This window comes from Mchenga conophoros, linkage group LG1 (genome assembly GCF_057382185.1).
Source record: "Mchenga conophoros isolate Kocher_MC1m ecotype Shallow Benthic linkage group LG1, M_conophoros_male_GT1.1, whole genome shotgun sequence".
In the NCBI taxonomy this organism is placed as follows: Eukaryota; Metazoa; Chordata; class Actinopteri; order Cichliformes; family Cichlidae; genus Mchenga; species Mchenga conophoros.
The window spans coordinates 9,588,191-9,606,686 of NC_140526.1; the positions used below are offsets into that span (position 1 = coordinate 9,588,191).

The window sequence follows — 18,496 nt, forward strand, 5'->3', positions numbered from 1 at the left end:
ACCCCAACTGGCAAAAATGAAACAGAGAAATGAATGTTTTGGCGTCACCTCGCGCGCGCTTGAAAGCCAGAGCCGAACGGGAGCGTAAAGGCAGACAGAAAATGTCACGACGCTCCGGAAAACCTGAGATGTAATTTTCATAATAAAAGCATTGTAAAGCACGAACATGGGTCACTGAGGGGTTCTGTTGTATGTGTGTGTGTGTGTGTGTGTTTTTTAACCCGTGGTGCACCTGTAACCAGATTAGGTTTGGTTTCTGGCTCTACGTCTTTAAGACTCTAAGAGTGTGCCGCATTGTAAATATTTGCTATTTTCAAAGTCAGAATGACATGCCCTTCTCTCGGTCCATTTTTACTTGAGCTATCGCCAGTCGCTTGTGCTTTAATCTGAAATCGGTGTAAGGAAGTCGCACAGCCTATTGTCTATCGCGCGTGTCGTCAGTGGCGGCGCTCTGGATCAAAGGCTCGTTTGGCTCCTTGGTTTTATGGTCCTGTTCTGAGCGCAGTCTGCTCTCGGTCTCCACGGACGCTCCTCTGTCTGGATAGCGCGTCTCTATTTTTTTGTTATTCCTTCTTTGGATTATATTCATCTGATGGTTTTCAACTCCAACTCGATGCATAGAAATGGGTAAACTGCACTCGAAACATGGTAAGACGTCTTATTCCCGAGAGAAAAATCACAGCTGTAGTTGCTGGGTGTTGCGATACTTTCGAGTTACACATTGATTGTCTCTTGTCTTTCTTTTTCTTTTTCTATCTCCTTCTCAAAAGCTGCTATTTGTAAACCGCGGGAGAGTCCAGAAGGTAAGCGCACTTATTCCCCTACATGATGCACTCAAACATTTTCTGAGCATTTCGGTCAGTTTGTGAACAGCGGAGCAGTTTCCAGAGTCCGTATCAGCCTCAGTTTATTGCAGCACGAAGACCCCGAGAGTCTTTGAAGGTTAACGCGCTTGTAGTGTGAACACACTAGAGAGAGAGAGAGGAAGAAAACGGTTTGTACTCACTGCTAATACTGCTGCTTTTGTGTTTCAGGCGACAGTTTTGTAGTGAATGCCTGTTTGGCGAGGAAGGGAATCGATGACTGGCTCGTGAAGCAGAAATACTACTGCACGAGCTCGCGCCTCGAGCAACAGGACTGTCACCACAAGAATAACTGCGGGTTAACTGCACGGGTGAGTGTGACTGTATACGTACACTCGGATATTCACAATGAAGTTTTGCTCCACGACTTCTTTTATTTGTAAAGTTTGTCTTGTAACTCAAGTATTGCGTGTCTCCTCGTACATGTTTCACACCTTAAGCAGTTTTTAAAAAAACATTTTATTTCATATTTTTTTAATGCCACTTCTACGATAGCACGCGAAGCTACATTTAACCTCAAGTGTTGTCAGTCTTTTTTGACTCTTTGGTGGATAAACTTTTAACAGTGGCTGTTCACGGTGAGTTAAATGTCGCTCATGACGGGATAAAAGGTAATTAAAGTAAACCAATCGCAATCTTACTTTTGTTTTCCCTGTGAGCAAAATAAGACCGTTGAGCTCACAAATGCGCAGCCGTATGCACTTGATTGAGGGATTATTTTTCAGGTAACAATAGATCAAGCCTTGAAAGCAGCTCAGTGTGACAGTCCGGTGACAAGTGTGGATCGTAAGGGCTGGAGAGAGAAATGTTGGAGGTCATGCTTGTTTTGTATTTTGGCATTGCCGTAAACACGGTGCTGTTGTCAAGCGGGGAAATCCTTTGGAATTGCTTCAGAGGAGCGTTAAGCCTCTTTGGTTTGCCATGCCTTCCTCAAAGGCAGCATGTTTGAGGAATTGGAGCCCATCAAGAATTTAAAAAACAACAACAACAACCCCCCCCCCCCAAAAGAAAAAAAGAAAAGAAAAGGAAAATCAGTCCCTCCACTCACAATCCAGACAGTTTGAGAAGAAATACATCAATTTATTAAATGCATCCCACAATCCAGGATATATCACACCTACTGTAATATTCTGTTGTGTTATTGCATGGCATGATTTTCCTTTTTAAAATACTCGACAGATCCTTTAGTGTTCAGTGTTCTTAAAGACTAGAATCCTATCATCAGCGACATGCAGCTCCGTGGCATCATTTTCATGCAGCAAGCTGAAACCATGTTATGCCCATGCTTTTGAACTGTAAATAACACAAGTGAGACAGAAATACACATGCAGATTATAATTCCTTAATGAACCACTAGTATGAGAAGTCATTGGCATACAACCCGAGAAAGTGTAAGGCAACAAAAAGGTCTGCTGATTCCCACCAAAGCCAAAGATAAAATCCGCTGTTGTTTTGTCTGCTGGTGCAAGAGTTCTTTGGTAGATTTGGTAAGCGGAGCTGTAGAATAAAGTGTAGGGAGCTTGGCATCTACATGAAAAATTGTTCATCCTGACATGTGCCCAGAGCTGCAGCAAACTTTATCATATGGTAACAGGATCACACTCACAGCAGGCACTGGGATGTATTTTGAAGAGGGGTTTTATGGAGGAAAAACAATCTGAATCCCATGTTTCTTTTTCAGAGCATGTAGCTGCTGCTGCTGCAAAAATCCATTCCATTTATTTAGCTGTTTATATGTTCAGCGGGGTTCATATGCTTCGGGCAATTTAAGCATTTAAAACCACATTATTATCATGCAATTACCATAAATTGTTACTGCAAAAACAAACATTCGTTACTTTTTTCCTCGACATATTCACATGCTGCTTTTCCCAGCAACAGTCATGTGTGAAGTTTTGGCTCAGGATGGATGAGGCCCCCGCCAAAAGGGTTGGATGTTTTTGAACAATTTAGAGTTCAGCTTGTATAAATAATTCAAGTCTCGGTGTCTAATAGCTTATTTTATAACTCAGAAGGAAAATGAATAAAAGAAGAAAAGTTGTTTCCACATCAATATTTATTTGAGCACTTTTCTCTTTTGTTTTGTGATTATAAAGTGGATTCTAAATCTGTAATGATTATTAAAGTTTAAAGCATTTATGTTTTTTTCCCCATTCTGTGCCAGGGCATGAAGCATAGTTTACATTTTTATAAAGACAAGACTTTGCAATCCCTCATGCTCTGTAGTGTACTGAGTTACACATTTGCCTAATAAGCAAAAGATACTCAGTTTGATCCCGGGAAGAAACACAAATCCCGCGGGAGTTGCGTCAGGAAGGGCATTTGGCGTAAAAATATGCCAAGCTACCCGCATGCGGAAACCCCTTGTGAATAAGGGAGCGGTCGAATGTCGCCTTTGAATAAACATTCACATTAACCTAATCATTAATCAGAAGCAACGTGGTTTACAAGCTGTGTCGTGATGTGAAATAGCTTTCCGTAATTTCCCTACAGTCTTATATAACTGCATAGTCATACGTTTTATGTTTGGGTTGTGTGGCATAAGCACCGTGTGTTGCTTTTCTTCCCAGTATTGTTAAGAAGAGTTACACAAACCATACCAAGTCTCAACCTTTCCAGTGGATTTACGGAATAATTCCATGAGTGGAGGTCATTCCAAACCTGTTTCATTGACTCCATAAATAATGCATTATCTTAGTGATCATGAGTCGTTGTTAAAATGAAGTAGGTTTGCCTCTATTAAAGAGAATGCTTACCATATCATTTTAACTAAATTGAAAGACTTAATGATGTGTGAGAAGAAGTTTAAGAGGCTGGCCCTGCGGTGCTTTAAGCTTAAAATACTATAAAACAAAAATGGGAGCTAATCTTTTGTGCGAAAATACAAGTCTACTCTCTTTGCTTTAAAAGTTGTCCATATTGCGTAGAATACCTGGTGAGATAGTTATTTATACCCATTATTCTTTAAGCCCCCTCTCCATGCTGAAACAGGGTCCGGCAGAATGTGGGTCGGGTGTCAACAGTGGGGAGTCCACGCTTGGAATTCTTTTGAACCATTTTTTTTTTCAAACCATATTCCCCATCAGAACACTGCAGATTTTAAAGTGGTCATTGTTCAGTAGAGTGCCTCACATTGGCAGTTTTTCTTCATTTAATGGTTTTAGATTGAAATTGTGTTCGAGCACACACGGACACACTAAGGCTTGTACTTGAAAGCACTTGAAGACTTAATGATGATTCCACGCAGGCTCTACACCCATTCATGATTTGTGTTGTCAGATGTAAGGTTGCGGGAGCTTGGCAGACAGTGAGTGAGTGGTGTGGGCAGGTGGACCCGTTGGTCCTCAACACACGAGATCCAGGTCACGTGAGCCTTGGCACACTTTAGCCCGAGTGCACAGCATGGTGTCTGCACGTACCAATAAATCTGATATGTTATGTGCAGCCTGTAAAATTCTTTGCTGACAGAGACATTGATAGGGATTGAAGATTTTCACGACTTTTGGACTTGGAAGTTCAAGTTTCTGGTGACTACTTTCTGAGCTTACCTCATTTGGAACTGAGTGCCACTTGTCACTTGCCTTCTTCATAAGTTTTCCCTTTCAATTCTGAAATCCCCTTCCCCCTCTTTTGCTTCTCCCTTCTCCTCCTTTCTCCCTTCCTATCCTCCATCTGTTTGTTGCGCTCACCCTGTGGCCTTGTGTCAGTTGCGGCTGATGAAACGAGGCTGCATTTGAAGTGGGCCACGCTGGGGGGTGTTTTTAGTGACACTGATGGCCACTCCACCCTAAAGCCCTACCCTCTGTATAGAAAAAACCCCCTCCATGTCCAGTCTTGCCAAGCTACCACTCTCCAAAGCCTGGATTAGTTTTTTTCTTCAGCTGAACTTTCATCAGTTTGTGAGGAGCGCAGAAAAAAAGCAAAGGTACATCAGTCGACAAATGCAACTCAGAAGTGAATCACAGTGGAACTTCTGGCCCCAACTCCTCCTGTCTCACAGTTGGTTGCTAGGTCTTTGATTTGTTTTTGTTTTGTTTTTTTGAAAGTAGAAAGGTTTTTTTGGAAATAGGCCTAAAGCTTTTAAACGCATTCCCTCAGCCTCCAAGTCTGATAAAAGACATGGCAGGTTTTGCGCCCCCTTCATTTTTCGTTTTTCGCTTCTGCTGTTGTGCTTTTTCTTTCCTTGTCGTTTTCACAAAGCAAGGGCCCTTGTCTAGAAGCTGAAAGCACCTTTCAAATGCAGACTCCTCTTCCTCTTTCTCTCCTTCTTTCTGTTTTCTCCCTGTGCGTTTTCTTTTCCCACCGCTGCCCTCTTGTGCGTGCTGTGTGACGTATGCCCCTCTCCCATTGGGCTCTACCCCCTCTGTGCTCCCAAGGGACCAAGGGCCTGTTGTTGCTCTTTGAAGAGGCTGGGAGAAAAGTTTGGAGCCACACTCTAAAGAGAAGAAAAGCACTGGCCTTTGGGAGGAGGGGTACCACCTGGCCATGGAGGGGCTTGGCGATTTTCTTCTTATTTTCCCATGAGAAGATGCTGTAGAAGTCTTGGGCTGACATCAGCGTAGCTGGGGGACTGGGAGGTTCAAGGAAGTGGACGTGGCTTTAATGTCACATCAGGCATCATATGTCAAAAAGATTCCTGAAAGCTGGAAGAGTTTCTCCTGTGTGACAAAGCAGAGTGGATAACTCTCAGCTGTTGTGAATGGTGTCTTCTTTATGTCAAAGAATGTTGAGGTTTTGTGTAAGATTGAGCTCTAGTAGCATTTAGACACTTGATCAGGGTTACTTGTGTTTCTTTTTTATTAAATCTAATGAATCAATTTCCATATATTTCACCATATTATACCTACAACGGAATTTATTAAGACGTAGAAGTCTTTAACATATTCTTTGTGAAGGAACTGTCACTGTAGGTCTCAGTAGACATAAAATTATTAACATGTCATTAGCCAGAGTGAAATGCTCATGTATGTGCATATCTGTTCAAGCGTGTGCATGTAAGTGTGCAGTGTGTCTGGAGTCAGCTGTCCGGATGCACTTCACAGATCAAAGGCTTCCACGGGAATGTGCTCTGAATCTCAGGGGATTAGCAGCTGAGATTGTGCTTTGTTTTCCCAAATATATGCTCAGTACGGAGCAACGGATAGCTGTTGATCAAAGTGTCTTTCTGGCTGGAGAGTTTTGTTCCGCACTTGAGGGTGGCATTTATTTCACGACTCGAAAGAATGGATAGAGGATGTTCTCCTCTTTAGTCTCCCTGTGGATTGAAATGGCTGATAAGTAGTAAACAGTATGGATGGTGCGACTCTAATTACAGAGTTTCTTTAACTGACGTCATTATCTTTTTTGATGTGTTTCTGCATGGGACATGCTAAACTTATAAATGTTTTGCTTTTTACATTTTTGACAAGAAACATGAAGTTATAAATAAGAGTAATAAAATGTAAAACATGTAGATAGCTAGAAGTTTCTCGGAGCCAATTGCAAAATTTTGAAAATTGAGAGGAAGAGAAAGCTGTGGTCTGATATGTTGTAGTTATTTTTCCATGTTTTTCTTGCGTAAAGCGAATGCAAAACTAGACTTTCATACTTCCGGGATAGGCGGCGTTGTGTGCATGGGTCTGGGAGAAAACTCTAGGTGACTGGGGACCCTGCGGTGGTCCTGGGGTTTCTGTGGGAGCTCAGTGCTCAATTTAATCACCCACTTAAAAGGCTCGGCTGAAGTGGGTGTTTAAGTGTTTAAACCCTGAATAATTCTCTGTTGTTTGTTTATCGGGTTCCCCTGCGGGTTGCGCTGTGGCCCATGCAGTAAGTGCTGAATAATTTGACTGAGCACTCAAACTGACTCTCATATAAGACAAGATTAACATCTGCATAAAACTGCGATCAAGCTCTCATGAGTGTGTAGTGAACATGCACACTTGTGGACCATGAAACGCAGAAGCACTCACTGATATACATACACGCACTATCCATGTGTTTATCCTGTTATGTGAATCTATTTATCACAGCTAATAGTCTCAGTGTGATTCTCTTCCGCATCTTTGTCTTACAAACTGGACCTAGGGAAATGCCACTGATGGAGTTCACAGCTTCCTTGAACCCTGCTGGTGTATTTATCCTCCTTGTGTTTGTGCTCTTTGGTGACCAGGGCTCTAAGGCCACCTGAGGTGGAGGGAATGGAGGAAGTGGGTTTAGGTAAACAGAGGTGGGAGAGCATTGTGCCTCTTACTGACAGAGGTTCCAGGGCTCCTCAACTTTTCCTGTGGCGCCAGGGATGGAGGAGGTCTGGATTGTCTGTTAGGGGATGTTTTTAGTGGAAGGAAAGTTAAACAGAAGATCAACCCTGCTGAAAGGAAAGCTGTCCACCCCCGGTGTGTTTATTCTCCACAGGTGCCACAATCCAAGGAGGACCTCACCCTGTAGGCACTGAATGGAGAAGATCAGCCCTCTGCTCCCCAAAGAGCCATTTACCCTGTCTTTCAAACTCACAACTTCTTCGCTTAACTTTTTCATAGCAACAGAAATGTCCCACTCACATTTAAAAAAATTCTTAAATGTAGGATTTGTACGTCTTTAGGGACTGCAGTCTAATTTTCAAGCTCTTTAGACTTACAACATGGTCTGAAATGTAAATATAGGTTTGGCTGTGGGTTTATGAGAGATGATGTGCAAGTCTTATTACCATAGGCGTGTATTTAGAGTGTTAAAGTGTCCTGTTTTTTACCATTAAATATTTCCTCTTCATTTTAGACAACTTTATATTTGGAACCCAATTCAAACAACATTAAATTAAATCCCCTTCTGTCTAAATTGAAACCTACATTTGTGTATATTACTCTGATCTTCTCATTGTCATTGTTCATAAAGGATGTTAATGCTTCCTGTATGCTATTTATGGCAATTACGATTCTGACACAATGCAGCTGGTCTATTAAACCATTAGGAATTTTATTTTTAATTTTATCTATGCTTTAATATGAACAATGTTAGTAAAATGTGGAAGCAGTTTGCAATTGTGTAACTACTCCACTGCAAGTTCATTATGGTGAGCAGTGACACAAGCCACTAATTCCAGTCAGCTATGAATAGAAACGTGCCTCTGGCACCAGCGCGCTTGTATATAGTAGTTGAAGTGTCTATTTCTGCTGCTATGTTTACTTGCTAAGTTGAAACACTCTCTGTAATTACAGAGATTATAAGTCCACAGTTAAAAGGTCAGATGTGAGCGATGTTTTGAGGTGGTGGCTTGTGGCTGGCAAGATGGCTGCTCCAAACATGCTGCGCGTTCATGTGTGTGTGAGTGCATGGGCATGAGTGTGCACAGGCAGAAAGGAAGAATTTGGCCACCTTGGTGTTGAGGTCAGTCCCATCTGGTCAGCATGCACATGTTAGAGGTTTTCATAACTGCCACCTACCACGCGGAGTCCCACTGTTTATTACAGTGACAAGGTTTAGTATTTGGCTTTGAATAAATGCACCAGCAACTGTCATTTGGGGGAACTTGATTACAAAGATCTGATTTTATGGCATTTAATCTACAGGTTGTTTTCTTGTGTATGGTGGCTGGAATGAGCCCAGAAGGCAGACCTAAAAGAGACCTTACAAAACTAGCTTAGTAGATGAAATATTTGGTGTGTGCCAGCTTTTAATCTGACATGTAGTATATCCAATAATGAAAAATTGCTCAAAAAGAGTCCTTTCTTAAAACATTACAAACTTACATACAAATTATGATTTTGTTCAGAAAATGTAAGATTTTAAAACATCGTGGAAACATCATCATCATGCATTTTATGCTATTTTGGAGCAAAAACTTTAAACTGTAGCCACTGGCATGTGAAGTTACTGGGGTGGATCTTCTCATTTGTCTTTGGTAAAAGGCTGAAGTGCCTGTCACTGTCTTGCTGCCCTCGAGGTAGACTTCTTGACTAAAACCCTTTTCCTCCCACACTTTGCAGTACTTGAGACTGGCGTCTGAAGCCACCCAGACGACTGAAGGACTGTCTCTCCTCAAAGAGAGCTTTGACTAATTACTAAAACCCTCTAGACACAATGTAACACATTGAGTCTTGCACTCAGACACGGAAGCAAGAGTGTTTCCAAGCATTTGTCTTAAATATATAATCCATCCTATTTTGCAGTAATGACTGACACATTTGGCAAATACCATATTCTGTTAAAATGCACAGCCTGGTTCTCCTGGAGAGCTACTAAAAGTAAACTAGCTAACCTAGAATGGTCTCTGAAATAACGTGTTAGTTACAAATGTGATGGACACAGAAACACCTTCACATTGGTGCTTTCCTCCACCGTACTTAACCTGGATCATACAGATCTTTACATCACTAGATTTGCCAGTCTTACATGATGAGAATCTCTGTCAGTTTACAACTCTTAGCTCTAGTGCAGCTCTTAAGTCAGATCAGTAAATAAAACAAAATAAAACAAAACAAGAAAAACCTCCACCAGATGATGACCTATGCCAATGCCCATATACTCAGAAGCTGCTTCAGCCTAGCAATGAAATTGTTCTTTATACAAATGCTGCTGAAGTTTTGACCTCTTCTTTACACCTTGGAAGTAGTTGTGCCAATATATTTGGCAAATTACCCAACCATAGTGCATGCATGCACTCGATAACCCCAGAAGAACTGCTCTGCCCTTTTTGCCAAGAAAGGTTCAAAATGGAACAAATTTCATGAGATATCTAACCACATACGCTTTTGGAGATGAGGTGTGTCATTTTGTGTAAGACACCCTCTCTTCTCTTTTAATCTGCTCCTATTCTCTTTTCCCTATTCTTTGGAACTGGGCTTGGCTCTGAATTCAGAGGGCCATAATGTTGTGATTTGTTACTTTTGGCAGTCGGGAACCACCTGTAAATCAAGGCCAAGCGACAGGCCGTCTCCATTCTCTTCCAAACTCTAGCTTTCACTTGAGAATTGACATTCCCAAAATGCAGTTCACTGGCTGGTTGAGAACATGTTATAAGGATTAACCTCTTGCTCATATCCCATTTAACTCTCTTGACTCCCAAAGAAAAAGTTTAAATAAAAACCTTGCTTTCTGTTCACATGTAATCTTTATGTCTGTCTGTGACTGTTCTCTATGAACTCTGTTAACTAGAAGTTCAACTGTAGACATCTCAGTAAAAGAAGACGCAGAATGACTACGGTTAACATGTTGGAGTGGTAACTGCTGTAAAGCATGCGTGCTAATAGTTTTGTTTACAGCTTTGGCAAAGTATATCTAATCCTGGCAGAGCTGGCTCTGTTATTTTTTAATACTCTACAATATCTCAAGTAGGGTTTGAACAAAGTAAGAAAAGTTTCCTAGATGAAGCCCAATATTTCTCCCGTTGTAGGAAACGAAACAAACGTGATGAGTTGTCTAAATTGCTGTAGGGGCGATCATGGCGTTAGACTCTTGATCTTGACACCATGCTTCCCCCCTCTCCTCCTGTCTGGCAAGATGTGGCTTTGATAAACACTGTGATACATGTTAATCGCAGTGGTTACATATTTTTCAAAAGCTAATCAAGGTTGTTACCTCAAGTAACACGCAGGGTTTACTGCCCGAGGGGCTGGCTGAGTTGTAAAAGCTTATCTTTGCAGGTGTAAAAGTTTTGTAAATGGGTCATTAAAGTGTTGGCCAACTTCACACATAGAACACAAAAAAAGCGAGAGGGGGAGGGAGATTACTTTGGATCAGCATGTTTCTGAAGCATAGAGATGAGGGCTGTAAATCTCTGCTAATATTCCACTGAGCCTTTCAGGAGGCAGCCTTTGATGTGGGTGAGGTAATGTGACCAGCAGTGTTTGCAATGTTAATCTGACGTGGAGAAATGACTGGTGGCTGTGCACTATCGCTCCACAAAGGAAAGGCATCCAATCGCTGCCCTTGATGGTGGTGTAAAAAAACAAAAACAAAAAAGCAATAACAACAAATGAATTTGAAGAGAAAGCCAACACGTGTGCAAAATTTGCACTTTCACCACACGGACACGTGTCGTTTAATTTAACATACAACACACAGGACAAGGTCTGCTGAGCCACACCATATGCAAGGATTTTTTTTACCCTGGTGTGTGTGTGTGTATGTTTGTGTGTGGAGAATCTCTCCATGACCTGTGTTGTGAACTGGAGTTAACACGGTAAGCCCTCCGGCATGTGCAGCCTCCTCAAACCCTTCCAGCTTTGTGTATTGCTGACCATGCACACTTTAATCATAGAGCTGCTTCCTCCAACCTGCCTGGTGATGGATCCAAACTCTGTGGCTATAATTTCCTTCCTGGGGTGCAGGAAGAGAGGTGGGTGTGCCGTGACTGAGGGGGTGTCAGGCATGGGGCCGCCGAGTCTGCGGAGAGTGTGTATGTCTTTGAAGCTCCCTCTGAGACGTCAAATTACACATTTAGCCCTGTTTAGTCGACAAAGTTTAAGGAGTTGCAATTGCTCAATTATTCTTTAGGTTTGTTATCCACTCAACTTAAGTGTTGCTCTTTCTGTAGAGGGGGTGAAAAATCAACGCAGACAAAGTGGTTGAGATGAAGGAGAGGAAACACTTTTTCACATTGTGTAATCTGATTATAAGCCTTCTGTTGTGTTTTTGTTTCTCATTAAACCGGTAACAGTGTTGGTCAGCTGTGTAGTATGTTTACTATACAGTACGTCTAGCATACGCCAGATGTACCGTAAGGTGCTTCAGATTAAAAGCATCCACCAGATAGCAGTTATTTTGTGAAAGGGTGCATGTGAAAGGCTCAGCATCAAAAGATTTTCTTACTGTGACCCCTTGGAAAGGCATTGAGTTTCTTATCAAAGGCATAAAATTGCATTGTAAAACAGAGCAGATATGACTTCCTTTTGGCATTGCAGACTACTTATGAAATGTGTCTTACGCATTTGTTCAGAGTGCTGCAGTGCTCTGAAATTTTAGACAGCCTAAGCATCTGTTCTACTGGAGTGATTTCAGTAAACTACTTCATCATATCACGATAAGCCTGGTAGTCTCTTTGTAAAAACAAAAAAACAGATTTATCATGTTTGGCTGGAGAGAAATGCAGAGACATTAATTTGCCATGGCTCTCAGGCTGTAGGTGGTTTAAAAATTGGCCCCATCTTCCTACCCTCCATAAATGGGACCGTCTCACGTCAGCTTTGCTATGCTATATGATTATCTGAGATCTTTATTTCATGTGTGAAAACTGATCCCCTTTGAAGCCTCACTCAGAGGCAGTGCATTGCTTCACTACCTCACATCAACACCCTCTATCTTGGCTCCATCTCAGAGCGTCATGTTTTACTGCTATGTAGTGTTTTGAATGAGGCTGTTTAATGTTGCTGGAAGGTGAGGAGCACTCCAGCATAAAGAGCTGAAAAAGAAGCTTGAATCCAGGTCTAAACTGTTTTTTGATGATTATTGGTGGTCCATTTTTTTCCTTCAGCGGCACCACCGTGACGCTTAGCATACATAGGATAGGTACTGCTCCAGATTCCAAGAGGTGTGTAGCTCAGTCCTTTGAAATTGCCTCACTTTACTTTTTAGGATGGTGAGGGGGGGAGGGGAGGGGGTCCTCTCTTGAGGTAACACTACACCTATAAGCTAATTTGCAGTTCTAAAACTAATAAGATTTTTTGTGGTTGTTTTACTCTTGGTTTTCAGCACTGGGGCTGTGTGTGTGTGCTTTGGAGCTTCGGAAAAATCCCCATGCTATACAGCTGTTTTCTCCATTAGTAATTCATGAACTTTCCTAATGGCTTCAGTCCAGGTTACTCGGAATCAGTCAAAATCATTCCGGTTGCCAAGTGGACTAGATTTATGGAAATATGTATAAATATATGGTGACAACTTCAGTGTGTCTTCACATACCTGGTATGAGGATGCGCAAGTCATATGTTTGTATTCTGTGATATGGCCTGTGAATTAACATATATAAATGCAAATATTGAACATGTTGTGGTTGCGAATCTTTTACAAGTGAGAGTAATCACTTCTCACTTTCTGCAGTACTCTTCTTCACCCCCTCCAGTGCCTGGTGGCTTTTATGTAAGTGTCAGTGCCCTCAGCCCTCCCGTGTTTGAAAGACTCAGGGAAGCAGCCATACTTGGAGAAGCATCGCTGCTATTTCCACTTTCTGCCTGTCTTGCCTGTTTGGCTAAATGGCTGTCTGTGTGCATTGCTCGCCGCTTCAAGTCCGCACCGCTGCTCAGAACTGTGCAGCTCTGAAGGTGTTTTCTTGCAACGGAGGGAGGGCCGCAGTTCTAATGAGATTTTTCCTGGGTTTTGATGGAGTGCCAGTAGTGCTGCCATTGCTCTCGAGGCCTGACTCCACTGAGCCCTGGCGCGCGATCAGGGAGAGCTGTCGTCAGTCGCATAAATTGTCAGCCTGTGTGGTGGGTCATGAAGGCAGACAGCATAGAGACCAAGAAGCCTTGTGGGACTTTCCCCACAATCACATACAAGTACATATTACTTGCACTTTAATGTACCCTTTTCCTTCAAACACAGACTTGAAGAAAAAGTGGCCCAGTGGGGTCCATGTCTGCAGTGCCTGTGTAAGAATGACACTAGAGGCAACTTTCTAACTTACCTCTGCAAGTTGGTTCTGTGCTGACATGTGCTCACTTTTTCACTTTTGCTGTCTCCTTGCTCTATCCAGGGAGGCAAGACCAAACCCACTCAGTTACTGGAAAAACAGTATATGAGGCAAAAACAGAGTTTGGATGATTGTAACAAGCTAGAATGTCAATATTTGATATGACCACAGTTGTTATTATTTTGAACTCCCTTAGACAAGCTTTCTTCTAAATTCTTTAAGTTGTCTTCTGGAATATGTTTACAGGCTTCTTGAAAGACATTCAAAGCTCTTCTTTGGATGTGGCTGCCTTTTGCTTCATTTTCTGTCAAGATGATCGTGCACTTCATCAATAATGTTGAGGCTCAGGCTCTGGGGAGGCCAATCCATGAGTGATAGTGTTCCACTGTGCGTTTCTCTATCCAGGTATGGTCAAAGGAGCTTGCAAAGAAAAGCGTCTTGACTTTTTTAAGTTGCTTGAAGACGTTTCACCTCTCATCCGAGAAGCTTCTTCAGTTCTAAGGTCAAATGGCGGAGAGTCCCAGATTTAAACCTGATTTAAAGTCCAGACGCTTTTCTTTGCAAGCTCCTTTGACTACAATGACCTGGATGACTGAGAACCTTCACAGACCTATCCAGGTATGCTTTTACTGCCAGTGCAGTAAAAGCATACCTGGATATGCCTTTACTGCCTTGATATATGTTTGGGATTAGTGTCATGCTGAAAAATAAAACTGTTGCCAGTCAGACTTCCAGATGATTTTGCATGGTGGATATGATAGGCTGGTACAGAGCCTCCACTAGGTATTTTAAGACCTTTTATCTGGGTTAGGCTGGATAAAAGGTCTGTCCAGACATCACGAACTGCATCAGGGACTTATCTGATTATTTCAGGATTCAAATAAGGGATCCTTTGAGTCATTTATTTTTTACAATTTTCAGGTAGTAGTCTGGTGACCATGGGGATGGCTTCAAAAGGAAGATCCCTCACCTGCTTTCTTCGTTCCTTTCACGTCAGGAGCTCGGATACTCTCTGCTCGTCAGCCTTCGTTTGTCTCCATTGGTTCCATCAGTGCTGTCTCTCGTTTCACTCTGACATCCTGGTCTGTTCGTAACACCGATTCCTTTCCAAATCCGCCTTTAGCACTCCGGGTGTTACTAAAGTAAACTGTGTGCCCCTTCCTACCCATTGTCAGGTCTTTGCCACATTTGGATCTAGCCAAAACACAATCCATGTGTCTCACCCCGCACTGACATTAATCTCAGAAAATATTATTTTAACTGCCAACAAGGCCAACGTTTTAGTACCGTGAGGTTGTCTACCCGAAGCAAGATGAAAATAATTTGTAAAATGTGTTAATAGGACTGTGGCATTTTAATTTAATTTCCTTCAGAATGTGCTACAACAAATTATTTAGAATTAAATTGGCTTCGTATCAGGTTGGGCTATGACAAATATATCCATATTAGCTTTGATTCTGTCTCATGCACACTGCTATAAAAACTTTAAACAGTCTTCAGCCTGACAGCTCCATTGTACAAAGATGTCTGATTGCATCTGTGTGGGAACTGCCTAGTGAACTCACAGGGAGCTAGTGGTTTCATGTGTGTTGCCTCCTGCGAAGGCTACCCAGGCAGCTTTGTTTACAACAATGGGGGCGATCGTGGCTCAAGAGTTGGGAGTTCGCCTTGTAATCGGAAGGTTGCCGGTTCGAGCCCCGGCTTGGACAGTCTCTGTCGTGTGTCCTTGGGCACAAGGACGGTGGTCAGAGGCCCCGGTGGCGCCACTGTCCGGCAGCTTCGCCTCTGTCAGTACAGCCCAGGGTGGCTGTGGCTACAATGTAGCTTGCCGTCACCAGTGTGTGAATGGGTGGATGACTGGTTGTGTAAAGCGCTTTTGGGGTCCTTAGGGACTAGTAAAGATAAGATAAGATAACCTTTATTAGTCCCACACGTGGGAAATTTGTTTTGTCACAGCAGGAAGTGGACAGTGCAAAAGTTATGACGCAAAAATTAGAATACAATAAGAATAAATACAGTACACAACTGTACAGAAAAGCACTATACAAATACATACAATTTGTAAGGTAGTTGAAGTACATTGCTACGACGTTAATAAACAGTGACCTCATCATTTTCCCTTTAGTTAACAAATAAATATTGGAAATTTGTATCAGTCATCGTTTTTTTGTAGCTTGCTACCTTTGGATTTGGACTTTGCTATCTTACACATATTGCCAATTTAAATAAAATAGTGTGACGTTAACCTGCTTTTACCATTGACCCGCCCGTTTTATGAGCACTCTCTTATTTTGTAATTTAACAGCCAAAATCACAAAATAAGTAGTAAATTATAAAACATCTTTAATAAAGAGTTAAACATGGACAAAGAGGTATGTAAACCCGCCATCTATGTCTAGACTATCTAAAGACACATTTTCTGACTAATGGGTTTTGGAAGGTTGAAATCTTTTCAACACAGTTTTAGCACCAGATAATATTTTATTTTTAGTTTGCTTTATACTAATGTAACCCCAATCAATGAAACAGATGATGTTAATTTGGCATTGTTTTTTATAACATCTAACAGCTGACAGTTTTGTTAATAAATAAGACAAATAAAAGACATTTAAAGTTGTAACACTGTATATGATGTTAGCACAATAAATATTATTAAACATTTCATCCGTCTTTGGCACTTCCAAATCCATATTTATAAAGTGTACCGTTGATGAGGTTTCCAAAACAGTTCCAATGGCCAAACTAAACAGGCCTTCAGACCAGTGAGCAATGTAGATGGGATGTTGTAATGGGACTGGCACACTGTGTTCTGTGTTACAGTCCAGTAATAAATCACTTTCTGGTGAAGGGGATTGAACAACTTTAAACGCTCGAAGAAGCTCTGAAAGAACGGGCTGCTATTGAAAGCGAAATGCTTTATGCTCTGGTTTCCACAGAACATTTAACATCATGTCAGGAAATTGTTTTAGCTGGTCCCAAGTCGAGAAAAAAATGTTTGTTTGTGCCCTGGAGGCTGCAGTTTGGGCTGAATCCCACAGAGACACTACTGGAAAGTAACTCCATGATTGAGTTTTCATAAAACTGCCTCAATGAGAAACAGGAGTGCAAACACCTAATGCTGTAACACCTATTGTATAACAGAGTCAGATCAACAGTGCGTCAGTGTGGATTTTATGTCATTATGGAGGTTTAAATTTTGTCTAAGCTGAGGTTGTGCTACTGTAGATGAGAGGGGTGAAAGGGCATCTTCTCTTTGAAGCGCTCTGTCACAGTGACCTCTGCCCTCTGAATTTACAAGAGTCCCATAGATGCCCATTACTGCCTCATTTCTTTTCCAAATAAGATTGATGGCTCTGTTGTGGTTACTGTTTTACATGCATTTTCAAGATTATTGCGGACACGCACTGTGTGTGAATTTAATGAGACATGGTCTTCTCGTTTGATAGCCCTGAGCTTTCAGACTCATTACGTGTTTGTAAATGTTGCATCAGTCGAGCCTCGTCTCCACTCATTAGTTCAGAAATACATTTCAAGAGGATGACCAGCATCGCAGTTTAGGGCAAATCCATGTTGAGCTTTTTCATTTCAAATCCAACCAGCACGAATGAGTTCAAACTTTTATTTTTGTGGTTTTGAAAAATGTGACTTTTATATTTAAGATCAACTATAGCTGCTAGTATGTGATTTTAATTGCATTTTTTTATGTATTCATTATGTGCAAATGAGTATTTGTTGTTTCTATTTCAGGTGTTTTTTGGTGGAGTTTTTGACTCGTATTGCATCTAGAATTGGGTGATAAAATAACAAAAAAGAACATTTGTGTAGCTGAAAAGAAAAGATAACTAGAAACAATCATCTTTTATTTGGAATGACATAACAGTTGTGTTGAGGACGTTAAACAGGGACCTGTAATTCTTATTTCCAGCTCCACCTTTTTTTCTTCAATTATTCAGAATAATCTTGGCTATCTCATATTGGCCGTTTGTGAATTCCCTCAGCTCACTCTCTCCCTTTTAAGGCAACCCTCTCATGAAGCCAACTTTCTTCTAATTGGCCGCCTGTTGCAAACAGAAGGTTTAAACAGCAGGTGGGTGGGGCTTTGGTTGTTACATCCATAGCAGCATGTTTGAGATGACCTTATAAAGACTGAAGAGCAGAGTCTAGTGAGGATTTGGCTTGTGAGAATTACTTGTATATATGCTGACCTCGTTATTTGGAAACTTTGACTGCATATTATATAAATAGGTCACATAAAACGCACAGATAATCCAAGAATCTTAGTTTTGCAGTAAAAATCTTCCCTTTTCTGTTGCTAAACAAAAAAATTGCTTTATTGTTCTTGTGACCAATTGAGTGGTGGGAAACCTTGAAGCAAACAATGTTTATTTTTAGAACTAAATGGCATTTTGGTGATTTGATCCATCATTGCCAAAGACAGAAGTTATGCTTCAAGGTAAAGTACTTTTGTAAGTCAGATTTAACCTTTATATCTTTATACTTGACAGCTTTACAACATGAAGTTTTTAATTAGACTGTCAAAAATAATCATTGACATGCTACATGGAAAAGGGAAATGCACTTTAGAGGAGAAATAAGGTTGTTCTGTTCCAGTTTTAGAATTATTTCTGTTTGGTCTTTTGGTATTTTCACATCTATTTGTGGTTAGAGAGTTTTGATCAGAGAAGAAGGCGAATGTGTTTGGATCTGCTTGTGTGTGGGTGTGTGCATGTGAAATTACAAAAAAAAAGAAAAAAATCCTGAGATATTTTCTTCTTAACACTGACCAGAGCAAATCCCAGAGAGTAACCCCAGCATGCTAATAATATAGCTCCCATCCATCACCACAGACAACAACCAATTAGTACATTCCTCTTCCCCCTTTTTCTCATGTTCTTGGCTAACCCCTCAATAATTCTGGATCATTCATCAAAAAACTGAAACACATTCAAGATGCTGTTTGTGTGCGTGCGTGAGGGTCTGTTTTTTGGTGCGTAAGGAATTAAAGGAATGTTTGTTGTGGATTGATTTTGTTTTTCTG

General features: G+C 41.3%; 1 protein-coding gene across 1 annotated transcript in view; it reads left to right on the forward strand.

The window, feature by feature from the left end:
* The first annotated feature begins 448 nt into the window (after positions 1 to 448).
* nkd1 (NKD inhibitor of WNT signaling pathway 1) overlaps positions 449 to 18,496 on the forward strand; it is a 33,199-nt gene continuing 15,151 nt past the window's right edge. The window contains exons 1-3 of the mRNA XM_085251569.1: positions 449 to 648; positions 771 to 803; positions 1,035 to 1,174. Of these exons, the coding sequence (XP_085107695.1) occupies positions 624 to 648; positions 771 to 803; positions 1,035 to 1,174 (198 nt within the window). The 5' untranslated portion in view covers positions 449 to 623. The remainder of the gene's footprint in view (positions 649 to 770; positions 804 to 1,034; positions 1,175 to 18,496) is intronic.